At 41.7% G+C, this 19,770-nt stretch overlaps 1 protein-coding gene across 8 annotated transcripts in view; it reads right to left on the bottom strand.

Moving 5' to 3' along the window:
• Positions 1–3,311: 3,311 nt before the first annotated feature.
• The window catches only part of MAP7D2 (MAP7 domain containing 2), a 101,371-nt gene continuing 84,912 nt past the window's right edge, over positions 3,312–19,770 (bottom strand). For 7 of the 8 annotated variants that reach the window (XM_070785281.1, XM_070785280.1, XM_070785284.1 and 4 more), the window contains 7 exons: positions 18,153–18,375; positions 17,297–17,401; positions 13,723–13,779; positions 13,187–13,265; positions 9,117–9,303; positions 6,721–6,996; positions 3,312–4,998 (listed from right to left, as the gene is read on the bottom strand). In XM_070785281.1, coding sequence (XP_070641382.1) covers positions 6,747–6,996; positions 9,117–9,303; positions 13,187–13,265; positions 13,723–13,779; positions 17,297–17,401; positions 18,153–18,375 — 901 coding nt within the window. In that variant the 3' untranslated portion in view covers positions 3,312–4,998; positions 6,721–6,746. The remainder of the gene's footprint in view (positions 4,999–6,720; positions 6,997–9,116; positions 9,304–13,186; positions 13,266–13,722; positions 13,780–17,296; positions 17,402–18,152; positions 18,376–19,770) is intronic. The other variant, XM_070785288.1, reaches the window with a different exon arrangement.

The following is a 19,770-nucleotide window of genomic DNA, read 5'->3' as shown; positions in this document are numbered from 1 at the left end:
AATGATATCACAATAGTTTTTTTAATAAAAAGAATCAGAACTATGACTCTCCATGGGGCTTCTGCCCCTTCTCCGCTATAAGCACCTGCTCTAGCAAAGCATTTCTGCTGCTCTCTGGGTCAGAGAGCCCGCCAACTCCCCTGGGGGCACCAAAGCAGCGGACTCAGGGTCAATCCCAGCTCTGCAAAGTTCCAGCTGTGTCCTTGGGAAAGTAACCCTCTCCTACCTACCTCACATCCTTGACAAGTCTTGGGACCACCTCTCATACAGCAGGGATATGCTGACTGTTCTGGTCCATTCCTGTAGGAGAAGCTTAAGCCACGGTAAATGGAGGCCACTGCTTCCCACCTCCTGAAATCATGGCATATCCCAAATTGGGGGAAGCATCAGTTTGGGTCTACGGAGGTTGGTACCAAGCCTCGTGTCTCCATTTTCCCCTGACTTAAACCTTGAACCATAACTGACACCCACACCTTGGACCCCACTCCTGACCTGATCATTTCTTCACTTCTGGGTCCTTATCCCCACCCCATCAGAGATCCTAAACTTGGTTGACCTTCAGGAGACACTAAGTCACATGTTCTCTCTCTCCAGAAACAAATGATCCACCCACCCTGGTCCCATGATGCATTAAATTCTCATGTCTCTTGGGTGTGTTGCTGATTTCTATTTCAAATTCTATTTCTCTGTTCAGTTCAGTTCAGTTGCTCAGTCACATCCGACTCTTAGCGACCCCATGAATCGCAGTACGCCAGGCCTCCCTGTCCATCACCAACTCCTGGAGTTCACTCAAACTCATGTCCATCTAGTCAGTGATGCCATCCAGCCATCTCATCCTCTGTCGTCCCCTTCTCCTCCTGCCCCCAATCCCTCCCAGCATCAGAGTCTTTTCCAATAAGTCAACTCTTCGCATGAGGTGGCCAAAATACTGGAGTTTCAGCTTTAGCATCATTCCTTCCAAAGAACAGCCAGGGCTGATCTCCTTTAGGATGGACTGGTTGGATCTCCTTGCAGTCCAAGGGACTCTCAGGAGTCTACTCCAACACCCGAGTTTAAAAGCATCAATTCTTCGGTGCTCAGCTTTCTTCATAGTCCAACTCTCACATCCATACATGACCACTGGAAAAAAAATAGACTTGACTAGATGGACCTTTGTTGGCAAAGTAATGTCTCTGCTTTTCAATATGCTATCTAGGTTGGTCATAACTTTTCTTCCAAGGAGTAAGTGTCTTTTAATTTCATGGCTGCAATCACCATCTGCAGTGATTTTGGAGCCCCCCAAAATAAAGTCTGACACTGTTTCTACTGTTTCCCCATCTATTTCCCATGAAGTGATGGGACCAGATGCCATGATCTTCGTTTTCTGAATGTTGAGCTTTAAGCCAACTTTTTCACTCTCCTCTTTCACTTTCAAGAGGCTTTTTAGTTCCTCTTCACTTTCTGCCATAAGGGTGGTGTCATCTGCATATCTGAGGTTATTGATATTTCTCTATTAGATTACACTATTTTAGTTATGGAAGTTTTACCATATATTTTACTGTTTCTTGTGTGTGGGGGGGGGGAGTCTCTGTTTTAAAGACTTATTTTATAAATTTCTTAGCTTTGTGTTCATTTTCTTACATGAAATGTACAAATTATGTTTTCTTTTTCTAAGATCCCACATGGCTTATGGGATCTTAGTTTCCTGACCAGTAATTGAACTCAAGCTCTTGACAGAGAAGGCACTGAGTCTAATCACTGGACTTCCAGGGGTTCCCTGTGCCACTATATTTTAAGTTGCAAAACAGAAATCTCATGGAGTAGAACTTCATTGAATTTACATGAATGTGAGGGTGAGTCACCTACTTGTCTTTATCAGGTATGTAGGCTTTCCCTTTCAGGAATATGGCATGTCTTTCTATTTACATCTATTCTAATGTTCTCTGGCCAAGTTTTAGACAAAGTTTGTTCTTTCTAGAAATTTTATAAGCTTTGTTATGATTATTTTCCTGTCTGTTTTTAATGTATAAGAAAACAATCAATTTTTCATCTCTTAGTGGTCAGCTCCCCTGTGCAACTATCCTGAGTTTCCTAGTTATTTCATTTGGGCTCCCGCAAAAAGACTACCTATAAAGGCTTCTCTTTTCTAATGTTCTTAAGAGTTCTTGCTCCATTTTCTTACATAACTGTGCTTCCTGAGTAACACTAAAGAGTGGGGATGGATGTCACTCAGCGTTGTGCCCCAATGTAATGGGTATAACTCTACTGCTGTAAGTTGCTTCAGTCGTATCCGACTCTGTGTGACCCCATAGACAGCAGCCCTTCAGGCTCCACTGTCCCTGGGATTCTCCAGGCAAGAACACTGGAGCGGGTTGCCATTTCCTTCTCCAATGCATGAAAGTGAAAAGTGAAAGTGAAGTCCCTCAGTCATATCCAACTCTTCACGACCCCATGGACTGCAGCCTACCAGGCTCCTCCGCAGTACTGGAGTGGGGGTATAACTCTAGAAACAAGTTATTTCTTTACATTTGCTTTCCAAATTAAAAAAAAATTATGAAAGCGTTTGACTAAGAGAAAACCTGTAGTTACTAAGAAAGATTTAGAATGTCACAAAACAGAAATTGCTCTTAGGAATGACTAGCCACCACTACAACCCTCTGGGGTCAGAGCTCATGATGACAGAAGCTACTTTATAATGCCACAGGCTAAGGCCAGCACATGGAAAAAAAAATAGGATGTCCACTCCTGTACCCTCACTAGAGGCTCTGTCATCAGAACTAAGGAGAGTTTCACTGACTGAGCCTTTAGCTTCAGAGATGGCAGCCCAGAAGTTACCACAAAGATCTGACATCCCTATTTCAGTCCTGGCCCTTCGGCTCCTGGTCTTGGTTGGAACTGCCTTCCAGGATGTAAAGAAGTCATGATTTAGATGCAAAAAAGTTGGTGTGGGTTTCAGCTTACTAGAAAAAAGGGGTCATCATTTCCATTATAATTTTGTTTAAATGCCAGATTGCTCTGTGGAATGTTTTTGGAGATTACACTAAGGTTAACTGCACCTTAGCCAGCTAGAAATCCCTCACATCACTGGTATGAAAGTAGAGCAACTTTACTGTACTTACAAGTTCCTCCTGTCTTGGCACAGCTCATCACTGAAGCTTATTTCCACAGTTGGCTTCAGTTGGAACTGGTAATAGAGGATTCATGAGTTAGACAGGGAAAGGACACCCACACGGGATTTAAAATTTTTTTCCAATAAGTTTTTTAGAAACCTGGTATCTGGTTTGGTCTCAGCACATTTTTTTTCATTGAGCCTACAGAAACAAACAAAGCACTACACACCATCAGACTCTTTAATGAAAATGTATTTCACAGTAAACACAATGTACACGTCATGCAAATGAGGCATCACCATGATCACAATGGTGCTGTGAGGTACACCAGACTGCAAGAAAACAGACATTTAGCAAAACAGGGCTGTAAAAAAGATGGTGAGACAGTTTTTGAAAGTCAGACCATGCTACCATTTTCTGTGTGCTTGTCATAAAAGGGATTTTCCCCATATAGTCATCAAGATCCATGGCACTGTATTATTGGAGGCATGTATTTTATTTAGTATATACACCATACACAAACATACACAGTTTCCATAACTAATAGTCTTACACTGTAGCTGGTTTTAAGAGCACATGAACAAGATTACTACCGAGACTTCTTTGTACATTCTGGTTGCAAACTTCAGTCAGAATTATGGATCTTTCCAAACTCTTTATTGTACAAGATAAAAAAAAGTTTTCAAAGAAGAAAAGGTTACTTTAATCTGAAAGTCACATTTCACCACAAGAAATGAAGAAAACATACTGCTGCTGCTGCTGCTGCTAAGTCGCTTCAGTCGTGTCCGATTCTGTGCGACCCCATAGACGGCAGCCCACCAGGCTCCTCTGTCCCTGGGATTCTCCAGGCAAGAATACTAGAGTGGGTTGCTATTTCACTCTCCAATAGAAAACATACTATTATATGGCAAAAAAAACGTGTGGAGTATACATACATTCTACCGTCATTTTCTCCCGTCCAGATGTTTTTATGTTCAAGTCTATTATAGTGCCATTTTGGAGCCAGTTCAGGGCCCCTTGTCTCAGAGCACAATGCTTTTCATTTGTGCCTGCTTTTATTAGAGTTGAACAAACAAACAAAAGGCCCAAGAGCCAAGAAGAAACAGCAACATGAAAAGCAACCACCTGTGCAGGAGATGCACAAATTATTCAATCCAGAAGCCACCTGAAGGTTTGGAGTGACTATAGCTTGGAGGATTTAAAGGTGCAACATGAAAAGGCCCTTGCAAGATTCAGGTGCCCAAGTCTGGAGGAATATGCCTAAGAGAGCAGACAGTCTTCCATGCTGTTCAATGGCTTCCTTAACTCAGCCAGAGTCACTCTGCTGGCCGCCCAAGGAGCAATGAGAAGCAACACATTTTGCACGTGGCTAAGCTTAATAATACTAAATGTGGCTTCTTGATATAAACTTCCAGCAAAGAAACCTCAGAGATGAGGGAAACCCTCCAGAATTTGTTCTCCTTCTAAACAGAGCCAGGGAGATATGCAGCCCAAGTTCAGTATATGTTTAAATAGAGTCTGGGCAAATGTCTAGAATATTTAGAAAAGACATCTAAATGTTTATATGCTCCAAGTTTGGGGATAAGAATGGTTATAAGGTGACTTTTCAAGTCAAAATCACACGGGTTATTCAGAAGATCACTATGATAATAGAGGAGTACAGGAAGCGCTTTATCAGCAGCTAAAGCTCATAAATAGAACCATAACATAGAACTCTGCTAAAGCCCGAAAAGGCCACTGTCTCAAGCTTCTACTGAGAGTGGCCAGCGTTTGACGTACTAACTAGGAATGCAGTTACATTTCAATTTAGTAGTTTAGAATTCAGCAGTTAAAGACAACTGAAGTTTCTTCAGAGGGCCGGCAGCTCAGATTTGACTACCAGCAGCTTCACGGCTTCTCCAAACACCACCTGTGTCAATTCAAAACCAAAACCAGGTGAAACCAATGTAGAGACAATCTTTTGCAATTTGTAGCATCTATTCTCTGTCACTAAAATGGTCATGCAGTGTGGGACTTTACCTTCTTAGTAACTACATTTCCTTGGCTTACAGTACCTCTCAATGGAAGTGTTACAGCATTTTGTGTAGGACTATTATTTGGGGTGGTGGGGGGATCAAATTTTCTTCATGTGGGACTATCCTAAAACCTGCAGGATGATTAATGTCACAAGTTTTGCTTTCCAAATGTCAGTGCTGCCTCCAACCATTGTGACAATAACCCGCTCCAACACATTTCCAGTGGGGGTGGTGCCACCTCTGGCTGAGAAGAATTTGCTAACTAGACTATATGACAAATGAAAATATACAAGGAATGTAAATAAATTATTTAGCCAAGATTTTTTTTTTGGACAGGGATTTTGGACTTTTTTTAGTTAGAGAGGTAGGAAATAGATTTGAAGAGCCATGAACACTCTTCTAGGTTTTGTGCATTTTCTGGTCCTTATCTGATACTGAGGTAGGTGAACCAAAGGGCGCAATGTATGCTAACAACAAAAGAAACCTCTCACTAAATATTAATCCATGTAACTGTCAGGGAAATAGAACACTCAGGTGAATTTGTTAAAGTGTCCAAAAAGTAGCTACTCTTCCAACCAGGGATACGGTTTATTTTAAAAACTACCTGTCACGCATTCCCTCTCATATGTGAAAAGGACAACTGCTTCCCCAAGAGCCAAGAGAAGAACCAAACTCTAAAATGTACCGTCTACAGCCAGTAGCTGAGGTCATGTAGAAATAAGCATTTGAGACATGGTGACCTCAGCCACATGGCCTCCCCAACTTGTTTCCTTGTTTGAGAAATAGAAAGGTTGGACTAAATCACATCAGTTATCAAAGTACTGTTACAGGAGTGGAATATCATAAAACAAGGTGACTGACAGGATGTTGAGAACAGAAAATTTTTCTAACAGTCTAAAATGGGAGGAACAATTAGTTATGAAAGGATCTGATGATAGATTCTGTTTTCATCATTCAAAACTAAGCCCCAAAATCTGAAGTAAAGCCAACAGGAGGTGATTATAACTACACACAAATTCAGAGTGTTTATAACCCATAAATTTAACTTACTCAAAGAAGAAGCTTCTAGAAACACTTTGGGAAGAAAAAAAGGCCAAAGGAAGGGAACAAAAGCTTCAGGGCACAAACTTCAGTTCTTCCCCCCTTGCCTCAGGTATGATCCAAGAACAGATGTTTGCTTTGAAAGAATCCAGAAGAAGTCAACAGAACAGCAAATCACTTGGCCCAACAACTCACCAATGTATATGAGTGATTCTAGATAGAATGTAGGATATCACTGACTAAAACTAGCGGGGGCGGGGGGGAATTCTCTTGTCTCTAAAAAGTTGCTACTTGAGATAGATGGCTGGTCAAACTTTTAGCCAGTGCTTCTACACACACTGCCCCAAACAGCAGGGGTGAGCACAAGGGGTGTGGTGCTGAAGGCTCTTGTCTAAAGGATTCATTTGAAGTCTGTCTCAATTCTTGTGTGTGCTGCAGTATATACCATGAATTCACATTTATATTTGTGCTTTTTAAATAAAATTGACCATCCAGGAGGCTGAGTGATGTTTATCTTATCTTCACAAACCTAGGTTGAAGAGTTACAGATTTAGACTGTCATCAAAAGACTGTACCTTTAATTAAAGAGATGTTGTATTTGTCAACAGAAGGTGTTCAGAGTATTTTCTTGACCAGGACTGTTAAATCCTTCGATCAGGTTTTTGTTACAGTCATCCAGGCTGAGATTTTCACTGGATCTCTTGGGGAAAATGGGGGGCCCAGTGAAATCTAAGAGATCTTGAAGTGCTCGGGCATTACCAGTTCCATTTTGGTCCAGAGATACCCCAGGAATCATTTCACTCACTGGTGAAAATTCTGGGATAGAGATAAGCTCTTCTTTTGAAACAGGACTGGAGGGCGGAGGGAGAGAGGGAAGGAGAGAGAGATGGAGAGATAGAGAGACAGACACAACTATTAATTCTACTTGTCATATTTTGTTATACTACTCTTCTTTCCTACAGAAGATGGATTTAGAGCCAGAGTTTGTGTGTAACACATTATAAAAGATACAGGTTAATTCAAGTCTGAGACACTGACAGAAATGAGGCCCCCATGAATGAGAACAGGGAAGTGGATTTGAGACAGGAGAGCAGGGGCAGCGCACAACCTTTAAAAGAATGACATAACCCTTGAGGATACGACAAAAACTAGTTAGAACCGATTAGGCCCAAGATGGTGGAAGACTGGACATCCACTAGACCTTGGGCCTCATTATATGCTCACTGTAATACATTTGTATATGATAAATGACACACGCGAAGATGCCATGACAGTTTAGAGAAGTTCCACTGTGTGTCAACCATAGGGCCTAGCTCAGATGAGCAGCGGGCTGGGATGTGAAGTCCCCTCACCAGGAGTCTCTCTGAACAGCCAGAGTAGGGCTGCTGTCAGGTTTGTCTGTTGTTTTTTTTTTTTTTTTTTCCTCCTCCATAAGAGCCCGGAGAAGAATCTAGAAAAACTAGCTGAACTGCAGAAGCTCAGATGATCTGTCTCCCTCACACTGAACATAGTTAAAGCAAAGCAGCTGAACTAGCACCACTTCCGGTGGCTGGAGCCTAGGCAAACTGTTTCATTACTGGGAACGTCTGCCCCATTTCCACTGTGACCACCTCCATTCCCAGGATTTTATCAGCTGCTCAGAGCATGGGGAGGACAGAATGGTGCCATAAGCTTGGGCGCTGCCCCCAGGAGTCACCCTTCTCCAAATGCAGAGGCAGCCACAGTAAGAATGCAGCACATAAACAAAGCTCCTTCATTTCCTTTAACCTTGGCCAGTGCCAGGTCTCGTCCAGTTCCCTCACCCAGAGGCAGAAAAAATACGCACAACTGCCTCAACGTGGCATGGGGTGGGTGGGTGGATAGGTACTGCGTTATCCTTTACGATGCCTCAGCAGTTCCCACCTACTGGAGGGGACAGAGTGGTGCCAATCAGGGGAAGTCTGCCAGGACAGTGGCGGGTGGTGGCAAGGGCTGAGGAGGTCCTGTTATCAGACTGCTCAGGACTTGCTCTACTGGGGACAGGGCGGCTGGACTCCGTGTTTTCACATTATGTGGCTTAAGGCCAGCTGCGATATTTATAATCAGTGTGCCCTGGGAAAGGCCCTGCTTCCCAACCCCTCACCCTAGGCCGAGGCTGGGAATTCACAGGAAAGAGAGAAGGGTAAGCTGCAGCAGGCTGGAGCTCTGGCAGAGCTTGTGCAAAATCCTGGCATTCCCTCCTGAACACAGAGAAGACCCCCACTCATCTCTGCCCCAAGCCCAGGCTGACTGAGCATTACTTTTGTCGGGGAATAATTTGCCAGGTGATGTTATCCAAAATACACCAGTTAAGAATTCCTTAAGTTGTTAGGATCTGAAAGCAAATTAGTTCCTTATCAAGTCTCCAATGACAAGTCTATTTAAACATGAGATACTGGACACAGTGGGTGGGCCCTTCTGGTGCCCTACCCAGATCCTCTTTACCTGCGGTTGTGCCCATCCTCCAGCTGCTATGGACTCACAGCTGACACGCTTCCTCTGGATGACTGCCTTGGCTGATGGAAGCGTCCCCACCCCAGATTCTCCACAGTCAACAGCTGATGAACACAGTGCCGTGAAGGCCCCATCTTTATCACAGTCAGAGCCCTCTCTGGTGGAAGACCATCCTGCAGAGCTCCATGAGACCAGCTGAGACCGCATCCATTGCTGAGTGACTTCCCCTGCCCAATCCTGCTTCCCTCCCACTCCCTTCTCCTGAGAGCTCTCCTCCACTAAAATCCATGCCCCAGAATCCCTGTTCCAGGTTCTGCTTCTAGGGAACTCAACCCAAAATACAGATATTACTTATACCATGGTTAGTTTTCCTGAATAGCAACTGCACCTATTTTAGGTGTGTACAAAGATTTGGGGGTGGAAAAGATGAAATCAGCTAAGGGATGGTGGAGGTATCTGGGGAAGAGATGAGGCTCAAATTCAAAAGCAATGTACTTACCTCATATCCATAGACTGAACTTCTTCAGTTGAATCATCTAGACTGTTTGATTTCCCATCAAGGGTGTCCAGATGAACAAGTCCCTCAACTGGTTTAAGTTCATCAGTGAAAACATCTTGAGGGAAAGTTTCTAGGGCAGCATGTTCCACAACATTTACTTCTTGGAAGGTGTTCAATACACTGATTTCTGATAGAGAACACAAAGTCATTCCATCAATCATAAAATACACCAATGAAATAACATGGGGAATATCTATGTAGGCAATTAATCCTCTGCTTTACCAACGACGCAACATCTTTTGTAAAAAGAACCCCAGGCAGTCACCTTCATACCAGGAAGAGAAGACAAATGACATCATCTGTGTTTGTGCAGGGCTCATGGCCCACTCTCCCCACTTCATGCATCACAGCTCTGTTGTGGTGAAGGGGCTTGCATAACTCAGTGAAACCATGAGCTATGCCATGTAGGGCCACCCAAGAAGGACAGGTCATAGTGGGGAGTTCTGACAAAACGTGGTCCACTGAAGGAGGAAATGGCAACTCACTCCACTATTCTGCCTTGAGAACCACATGGACAGTATGAAAAGGCAAAAAGATATGACACCAGAAGATGAGTCCCCCAGGTCAGAAGGTGTCCAATATGCTACTGGGGAAAAGTGGAGGGCAATTACTAACAGTTCCAGAAAGAATGGAGCAACTGGGCCAAAGCAGGAACAATGCTCAGTTGTGGATGTGTCTGGTGGTGCAAGTTAAGTCCGATGCTTTAAAGAACAATATTGCATAGGAACCTGGAATGTTAGGTCCATGAATCAAGGTAAATTGGATGTGCTCAAGCAGGATATGGCAAGGCTGAACATCAACATCTTAGGAATCAGGGAACTAAATGGACGGGAATGGCAAATTTAATTCATTATATTTACTACTGTGGGCAAGAATACCAAATGAAAGAGTCAACAATGCAGTCCTAAATGCAGTACTTGGGTGCAATCTCAAAAATGACAGAATAAGCTAGTTTCGTTTCCATGGCAAACGATTCAACATCACAGTAATCCGAGTTTATGCTCCAATCACTGGTGCTGAACAACTTTAAGTTGACCAGTTCTATGAAGATCTACAATACATTCCAGAACTAACACCAAAAAAAAATATTTCCTTTTCATTATAGGGGATGGGGAGGCAAAAGTAGGAAGTCAAGAGATACCCAGAATAACAGGTAAGTTTGGTCTTAAAGAGTACAAAATGAAGCAGGGCAAAAGCTAACAGAGTTTTGTCATGAGAACACACTGGTCATAGCAAACACACTCTTCCAACAACCCAACTCTATACACATGGACATCTCCAGATGTCAATACCGAAATTGGATTGACTATGTTCTTTGCAGATGCTGAAGATGGAGAGAAGCTCTATACAAGCAGCAAAAACAAGACCTGGAGTTGACTGTGGCTCAGATCATGGGCTCCTTATTATAAAATTCAGGCTCAAAGTGAAGAAAGTAGGGGAAACCACTAGGCCATTTAGGTATTTGACCTAAGTCAAATCCCTTATGATTACACAGTGGAGGTGACGAATAGATTCAAAGGATTAGATCTGGTAGACAGAGTGCCTGAAGAACTATGGATAGAGGTTCATAATGTTGTACAGGAGGTGGTGACCAAAACCATCCCCCCCAAAAAGTAATACAAGAAAGGTCAACTGGTTGTCTGAGGAGGCTTTACAAATAGCTGAGGAAAGAAGAGAAGGAAAGGCAAGGGAGAAAAGGAAAGATACACCTAAATGAATGCAGAGTTTCAGGGAATAGCAAGGAGACATAAGAAGGTCTTCTTAAATGAGCAATACAAAGAAGGAGAGGAAAACAACAGAATGGGAGAAACTAGAGATATCTTTAAGAAAACTGGAGATATAAAGGGAACATTCCATGCAAGGATGTGCATGATAAAAGGCAAAAACAGTAAGGACTTAACAGAAGCAGAAGAGATTCAGAAGTGGCAAGAATAGACAGAAGAATAGACAGACTACATAAGAAAGGTCTTAATGACCCAGATAACCACGACAGTACAGTCACTCATCTAGAGCCGGACATCCTGGAGTGTAAAGTCAGGTGGGCCTTAGGAAACATTACTATGAACAAAGCTAGTGGAGGTGATGTAATTTCAATGAGCTATTTCAAATCCTAAAAGATGATGCTGTTAAAGTGCTGCACTCAATATGTCAGCAAATTTGGAAAACTCAGCAGTGGCCACAAGACTGGAAAAGGGGAGTTTTCATTCCTCAAAGAAGGGCAATGCTAAAGAATGGTCAAACTACTATACAGTTGCACTTGTTTCACATGCTCGGAAGATTATGCTCAAAATCCTTCAAATTAGGCTTTAGCAGTAGGTGAACTGAGAACTTCCAGATGTACAAGCTGGGTTTTGAAGAGGCAGAGGAACCAAAGATCAAAATGCCAACATTCATTCGATCATGGAAAAGGCAAGGGAGTGCCAGAACAACATCTACTTCTGCTTCACTGACTATGCTAAAGCCTTTGACTGTGTGGATCACAACCAACTGTGGAAAATTCTTAAAGAGATGGGAATATCAGACCACTTCACCTGTCTCCTGAGTAACCTGTATGGAGGTCAAGAAGCAACAGTTAGAACCCGACATGGAACAACAGATTGGTTGAAAATTGGGAAAGCAGTAGGACAAGGCCGTATACTGTCACCCTGCTTATTTAACTTATATGCAGAGTACATAATGTGAAATGCTGGGCTAGATAAATCACAAGTTGGAATCAAGATTGCTGGGAAAAAATACAACAACCTCAGATATGCAGATGATGCCACTTTAATGGGAGAAAGTGAAGAGGAACCAAAGAGCTTCTTGGTGAGGATCAAAGAGGAGGGTGAAAAAGCTGGCTTGAAACATTAAAAAAAAAAAAAAAAAAACTGAGGTCATGGCATCAGGTCCCATTACTTCATGGAAAACAGAAGGGGAAAAGTGGAAGCAGTGACAGATTTTATTTTCTTGGGCTCTAAAACCACTGTGGATGCTGACTGCAGCCATGAAATTAAAAGATCCTTGCTTGTTGGAAAGAAAGCTATGACAAACCTAGACAGCATGTTAAAAAGAAGAGACATCACTTTGCCAACAAAGGTCTGTCTAGTCAAAGCTATGGTTTTTCCAGTAGTCATGGATGGAAGTGAGAGTTGGACCCTAAAAACAGCTGAGCACCAAAGATTTGATGCTTTTGAACTGTGAAGCTAGAGAAGACTCTTGAGAGTTCCTTGGAGTGTAAAACCTGTCAATCCTAAAGGAAATCATCCCTGAATATTCATTGGAAGGACTGATGCTGAAGCTGAATCTCCAATACTTTGGCCACCTGATGTGAAGAGCTGACTCACTGGAAAAGACCCTGATGATGGGAAAGATTGAAGGCAAAAGGAGAAGAGGGTGGCAGAAGATGAAATGATTAGATAATATCATTGATTCAATGGGCATGAATTTGAGCAAACTCCAGGAGATAGTGGAAGACAGAGGAGTTTGGCCTGTTACAGTCCGTGGGGTTGCAACATCGGACACAACTTAGTGACTGAACAACAACATGACTCACCCAAGAAACTTGACGTCATATCCTGTACAGGTCCCCAGGCTCTTGAGCCACAAGGCAAAAGAGAAATGTGAAGAGTGACTTTGAGATGGATATATGTTTTCTGACTCTGGCTGCCATGAAACCTGAGGAGCTTTAAGAATCCATAACAGAAAAGAGCTGGACTATCCAGAAGTCCCGAAGGCAGGAGAAACTGCTGTAGAACAAGAGAGTCAGTTCTTAACAGAACGTGACCAGCAATTAAGCCCTCTGGAAAGCAGCCTAGCCAGCAGATGGCCCGGCTCTGGTGCTGGGGTTATTAGAGTAACTGAGGGACCTACTGGTTTTCAAGTGGACCTGTAGAGATGGTGATGGGGAAAAGTACATGGGCTTTGTGCAGTGATAATGCTCTTCAGACCGATAGGTGCTAGTTCCCTACAGGAAACACCATGAGCCCTCACTTTCTGAAACGAAGAACCCGAGAATCAGATCTCACACTCACCTATTTTGTTAGGGACCATGGGTTCTGTCTTATTTTCCACACAGAGAGCAGACTGAAGCTCCACTTTTGGGTCTTCTTTCTGAAAACAAACAGAGGGAAGGTAGGCTTTATGTACCAAGACAAGTGCTTTTGAAAAGCATCAGGGGATATTTGGAATCATGCTGAGCCATCTGTCCATTCCATGGTAATTCTTTGAATTTTCTGAGTGTATTATAAATCAGCTGTGTTTCCCATAGTAATATGCCACCATTCTCTTTTTTTATCTATGGACTACAGTGCTTCTCCCTGCATCCCTACCTCCACTTCTCCGAGGAAATTTTTATTACCACCCCATCCTGGAAACTCCTTTCTTAGACTCCTCTTTCCTTTTAGACACCAACAGTCTTCTTAATCTAGCCAGGAACAAAGCAGGAAGAACCCTTTTTTTTTTTTTTTCCTGGCTAATGCTCTCTGAGACCTACAACATCACTGAATATATTCTACCATTATGTTCTTCTCAGTACATGAATTATGAAAATGGCACTCTGAATGCCTACCTTCACTTCCAAAGACACATCACTCTTTCTTGTTCTCTTCATAATTTCATCTATTCTCTGGAAACCAAAAAGAAACAGGTAAGAGGACTACACCAAAAAAGATGTCCTTTTCATCAGAGGGGACTGGAATGCAAAAGTAGGAAGTCAAGAGATACCTGGAATAACAAATAAGTTTGGCCTTGTAATACAAAATGAAGCAGGGCAAAGGCTAACAGAGTTTTGCCAAGAGAATGCATTCGTCATAGCAAACACCCTCTTCCAACAACACAAGAGACGACTCTACACATGGACACCACCAGATAGTCAATACCAAAATCAGATTGATTATATTCTTTGCACTGAAGATGGAGAAGCTCTATACAGTTAGCAAAAAGAAGACTGGGAGCTGACTGTGGCTCAGATCATGAATTCCTTATTATAAAATTCAGACTTAAATTGAAGAAAGTAGGGAAAACCACTAGGCCCTTCTGGTATAACCTAAATCAAATCCCTTATGATTATACAGTGGAAGTGACAAATAGATACAAGGGATTAGATCTGATAGAGTGTATGGAGAACTATGGACAGAGGTTCATGACATTGTACAGGAGGCAGTGATCAAGACCATCTTCAAGAAAAAGAAATGCAAAATGGCAAAATAGTTGTCTGAGGAGGCCTTACATATAGCTGAGAAAAGAAGAGAAGGGAAAGGCAAAGGAGAAAAGGAAAGATAAACCCACCTGAATGCAGAGTTCCAAAGATTAGCAAGGACAGATAAGAAAGCCTTCCTCAGTGACCAATGCAAAGAAATAGAGGAAAACAATAGAATGGGAAAGACTAGAGATCTCTTCAAGAAAATTAGAGATACCAAGGGAACATTTCATGCAAAGATGGGCTCGATAAAGGACAAAAATGGTATGGACCTAACAGAAGCAGAAGATATTAAGGAGAGGTGGCAAGAATACACAGAACTGTACAACAAAGATCTTAATGACCCAGATAACCATGATGGTGTGATCACTGACCTAGCGCCAGACATCCTGGAATGTGAAGTCAAGTGGGCCTTTGGAAGCATCACTATGAACAAAGCTAGTGGAGGTGATGGAATTTCAGCTGAGCTATTTCAAATCCTAAAAGATGATGGTATGAATGTGCAGCACTCAATACGCCAGCAAATTTGGAAAACTCAGCAGTGGCTACAGGACTGGAATACTCATTCAGTGGCCACTAAACGAAAAAGGTCAGTTTTCATTCCAATCCCAAAGAAGGGCAATGCCAAAGAATGTTCAAACTACTGCACAAATGCACTCATTTCACATGCTAGCAAAGTAATGCTCAAAATTCTCCAAGCTAGGCTTCAAGAGTATGTGAACTGAGAACTTGCAGACGTTCAAGCTGGATTTAGAAAAGGCAGAGGAACCAGAGACAAAATTTCCAACATCCATTGGATCATAGAAAAAATAAGAGAATTCCAGAAAAACATCTACTTCTGCTTTATTGATTATGCCAAAGTCTTTGACTGTGTGGATCACAACAAACTGTGGAAAATTCTTAAAGAGATGTGAATACCAGATCACCTTACCTTCCTCCTGTGAAACCTGTATGCAGGTTAAGAACCAACAGTTAGAACCGGACATGGAACAAAACCGGCTGGTTCAAAATTGGGAACAGAGTACCTCAAGGCTGTATATTGTCACCCTGATTATTTAACTTATGTGCAGAGTACATCATGAGAAATGCCAGGCTGGATAAAGCACAAGCTGGAATCAAGATTGCCGACAGAAATGTCAATAACCTCAGATATGCAGACGGTAACACCATTATGGCAGAAAGTGAAGAGGAACTGAAGAGCCTCTTGATGAAAGTGAAAGAGGATAGTGAAAAAGCTGGCTGAAAACTCAACATTCAAAAAACTAAGATCATGGCATCAGGTCCCACCACTTCATGGTAAATAGATGGGAAACAATGGAAACAGTGACAGACTTTATTTTCTTGGGCACCAAAATCACTGTGGACAGTGACTGCAGCCATGAAATTAAGAGATACTTGCTCCTTGGAAGGAAAACTATGACAAACTTAGACAGTGTATTAAAAAGCAGAGACATAACTTTGTTTAAAGGTCCATATAGCCAAAGCTATAGTTTTTCCAGTAGTCATGTATGGATGTGAGAGTTGGACCATATAAACAAGGCTGAGCACCAAAGAATTGATGCTTTTGAACTGCAGTGTTGGAGAAGACTCTTGAGAGTCCCTTGAACTACAAGGAGATCCAACCAGTCAATCCTAAAGGAAATCAGTCCTGAAGCTCCAGTATCTTGGCCACCTGATGAGAAGAGCCGACTCATTAGAAAAGACCCTGATGCTAGGAAAGACTGAAGGCAGGAGGAGAAGGGCATGACAGAGGATGAGATGGTTAGATGGCATCACCAACTCAATGGACGAGTTTGCTCAAGCTCCAGGAGATGGTAAAGGACAGGGAAGCCTGGTATGCTGCAGTCCACGAGGTTGCAAAGAGTCAGACGTGACTAAGTGACTGAACAACAACAACAAAGAGGACTACAAGACCAAAAATAGATACAAGTATCTTGGTCTGTATGCAATTTCACATTTCTCAGAGAACTCATAAAAGAGAAATCTTAGCAGACGATAATGTGTATAGAAAGTGCCTGCATTGGTTTTACAGATATATACCTCTGCCATATGAACAAGGTCAAATGCTTAAGTGAACTAGTAAGTATCTAGAATCAATCGTTTATATCCCATCTTTCTCCTTCCTCTCTTTAGATTAGCTAGAATTCAACAAATCACTACCTGTCATTCAAGAGGACCACCCAACAGAAACCCTAGCTGAAGAGCAGAAGAGGAGACCACAAACTGGACACCAACTTCACCCATAATTACATTAAATGTAAATGGTCTAAACATACCAATTAAAAAACAGAAACTGTCAAACTTGATTTAAATAACAAATCCTGACTCTATGCTGTTTATAGGTGTGCGTGCCCAGTCATGTTCAACTCTGCGACCCCAAGGACTGTAGCCCACCAGGCTCTTCCATCCATGGAATTTTCCAGGCAAGAATACTGCAATTGGTTGTCATTGCCTTCTCCAGTGCTGTTTATAAGGGAAACATTTATAAGAACACAAGTAGGTTTAAAGTAAAAAAATTCATCATGCAGGTGCTAATCATAAAAAGACTGACAAAGTAGAATTTAAGACAAAAAGTATTACTAGACATAAAGAAGGAATATTTCATAATGATATAAGGGTCAATTCAACAGGAAAACTTAATAACTTGAAATATAAATTCACCTAACAGTAGAGCTTCAAAATATATGAAAACAAAAATGTGTAGAACTGGAAGGAGTAATGCACAAATCCATAATCACAGATGACATTTTCAGTACCCATCTCTCAGTAAATAAAAGAAGATGACAGAAAACTCATAAAGATACAGAAGATTTGAATAGTATGATCAATGAACTCAACCTAAATAACAATTCTAAGAGCATTGTACTCAACAACTGCAGAATATAACCAGACTCCCTTCCTGTCCCTGCCTCATCCTAAGTACGCCTAATCCCTTAGCCCTCACCTTCTTCCTCTCCAGTCGCTCCTGCTCCATCTGTAGCATGATCTGTTCTCTTTTCAGACGCATTTGTTTAGCTGCCTCCTGGGCCTTTGCTTCTGCTGCTTCCTTCTGGTAGAAACATAGAAACCAAGGTATAGGTGTTACTAAGCTTAAGAAAACACTAGTTAATTCTCTGGGATTTGCACTTGTTCCTCCATCTCATCATTTACCCAAAGTGGATGCTGCTCCAATATTCAATGTGGATTTTTACAGCCTGCCCTATGACACAGCAGACATGGTTGGGTCTCACTCATACGACCTCAGTCTACCATGCAAATCACCTGCAGACACTTTGCATACAAGGTCAAGGTCTTTTTGTGTCTGAGGGCAGTCTCTGACCATGAAGTATGCATGTGGCTAGGAGTTTCAGGAAGTTAATTCCTCAAAGTTACTTTCAACCACAAGGGGCAGGAGTTGGAAGATAAATAACCTGGTTTCCTCATCCCTCCAAGGGGTAATTCTAAGGCATATTCCATAGTCTCCTAGAGTTCCACAGGGAACAAGTTCCAGATGCCCACAGTAACCCACTCATCAGTGTGCTTACACTGGCTTTCTTCTCACTCCCCTACCAGCTTCCTAGGATCATCTTCCAAATAAACTGCTGACACTCAAATTCTTATCCAGGGTCTGCCTTTGGGAGAATCAAAACTGACATATAACAAACATTGCCACTTCACTTGTGTTGCCCAAAGTAACTCAAATATATTAACTAGTTCAGTTAAAGAAAATGCTTCAAGGAAACATTGTAAGTCATTCAAATTTAACTAATTTTACCTAATACTAAGGCCCTTAAGAAAGTCTATATAGAGTTGCACAGTACCTGCTTTACAATCATGGCTTTTTCCTGCTTTTCTTTTTCTTGTTTTTCCTTTTCTTGCTCTTCTTTCAACAGCAGCGCCTCCTTGGCCTTGCGCTTTGCCTCCTCTGCCACCTTCCTTTTCTCTTCCTCCTCTAGGTGCTTCTTTTCCTCTTCTTGTTTACGGGCTTCCTCTAGGCGAAGTCTTTCTTCCTCTGCCTTTCTTTTCAATTCCTCTCTCTCCAGTCTTTTGAGAACAAAACTATTGTTACAAGACAGTGATGACATGCCCAAAAGACAAACCACCAAGAACTCTGTGCTAACAGTAGAGCATAATGTATGTGTGACACAGTCATAGACACATGCATGTGAATTAGCACCCACTTAAGAAAATGACTCATTCTTCCCAGAAAGCCACTCCAGTCCACAGTTACCAAAAAAATATTAACCAGGATTGACTTCAAATTCTGTGATATCGAGAGTACTAATGTATTGATTTGTGAAAGACTGTAATGAAGAGACAGATGTTCCCTAGTCAATTTACAAATGATCACAGCCCCATCATTCTTATTCAATGACAATTGTTTAAAAACTGAGAATAAATATTTAAAACCAACCTAAGCTAGAAAAAAAACTAGAAATGTCTCAATGGCTACATCTGTGCCAGACAGCAATTTAAGAACAGTGACTAGGAGCTCAAAAAGTTCACTTTGATTCTAATTAGAATGTGACTTCTGAAGTAGCAAATGGAAGGAAATGCTCAACAGAAACCTGACATTTAATACAGAAATTAAAGCATCTATTTTCCATTTATTTTGTCATTCTTAAAAAAGTTTTTTAGCTTTTATTCTTTGCTAAATGAAAATTAAATGACATTTAGGCATTTTTAACCCACAGGTGAATGGTTGGTGATGTAACAATAAAGAGATCTAAGCAGTGAGGGAAAATTCTGTACAGTCTTAAGTGCTTATTTTTACATTTCTAATGTTCTTCCTGCTCACGTGTCATTTCCTCATCTATGAAAAACTGTAGGTAACTATACTCATTTTGCAGTCAACTACTGACTGGCAACATGCCACATGGCAAGACCAAGACTGCATTCTGACTGAACCACCTGCTGTGTGACCCTTCCTTGGAAAACCACTCAACATTTATCATGCCCATTCAAAACAATGGGAATAGCAACTTACCAGTGATACCTGCTTCCAAATAAAGATAATTTCTATAATCTGTATGTTTTTTAGAAATAACCTCTCTTTGGAAGCATGCAGCACTGACTTACTGGGGTGTTGGTATGTTACTATAAAAGATCAAGACATTCTTGTATCCTAATGGTTGGCTTTAGAAATCGCAAAAACTGCAGTGTGCAAAAGCTGGAACAATTGAAATTATTAACAAATATTCTAGAGAACTTTGGAGAAGAGCATTATGGGGCCTACTCAGAAAGAAACTCACCAGTTCTTAGATTCTGCAATGAAAGACTAGGATGCCCAACACAGGATTATAAAAACCAGATGTATCCATAACAAAATCTCTCCCAAGGTTAATCAGAGCACTATTTCAGTTCTTCTCTCTCTTCTAAAGAGCTAGTTGTGACTGTCTCAGAGAAGTTAATACACAAAGGATATGTTGTATATAAATT

Source organism: Bos indicus, chromosome X (genome assembly GCF_029378745.1).
Source record: "Bos indicus isolate NIAB-ARS_2022 breed Sahiwal x Tharparkar chromosome X, NIAB-ARS_B.indTharparkar_mat_pri_1.0, whole genome shotgun sequence".
Classification (NCBI taxonomy): domain Eukaryota; kingdom Metazoa; phylum Chordata; class Mammalia; order Artiodactyla; family Bovidae; genus Bos; species Bos indicus.
Note: the sequence above shows the minus strand (reverse complement) of the source record. Positions and strands in the feature narration are given on the sequence as shown.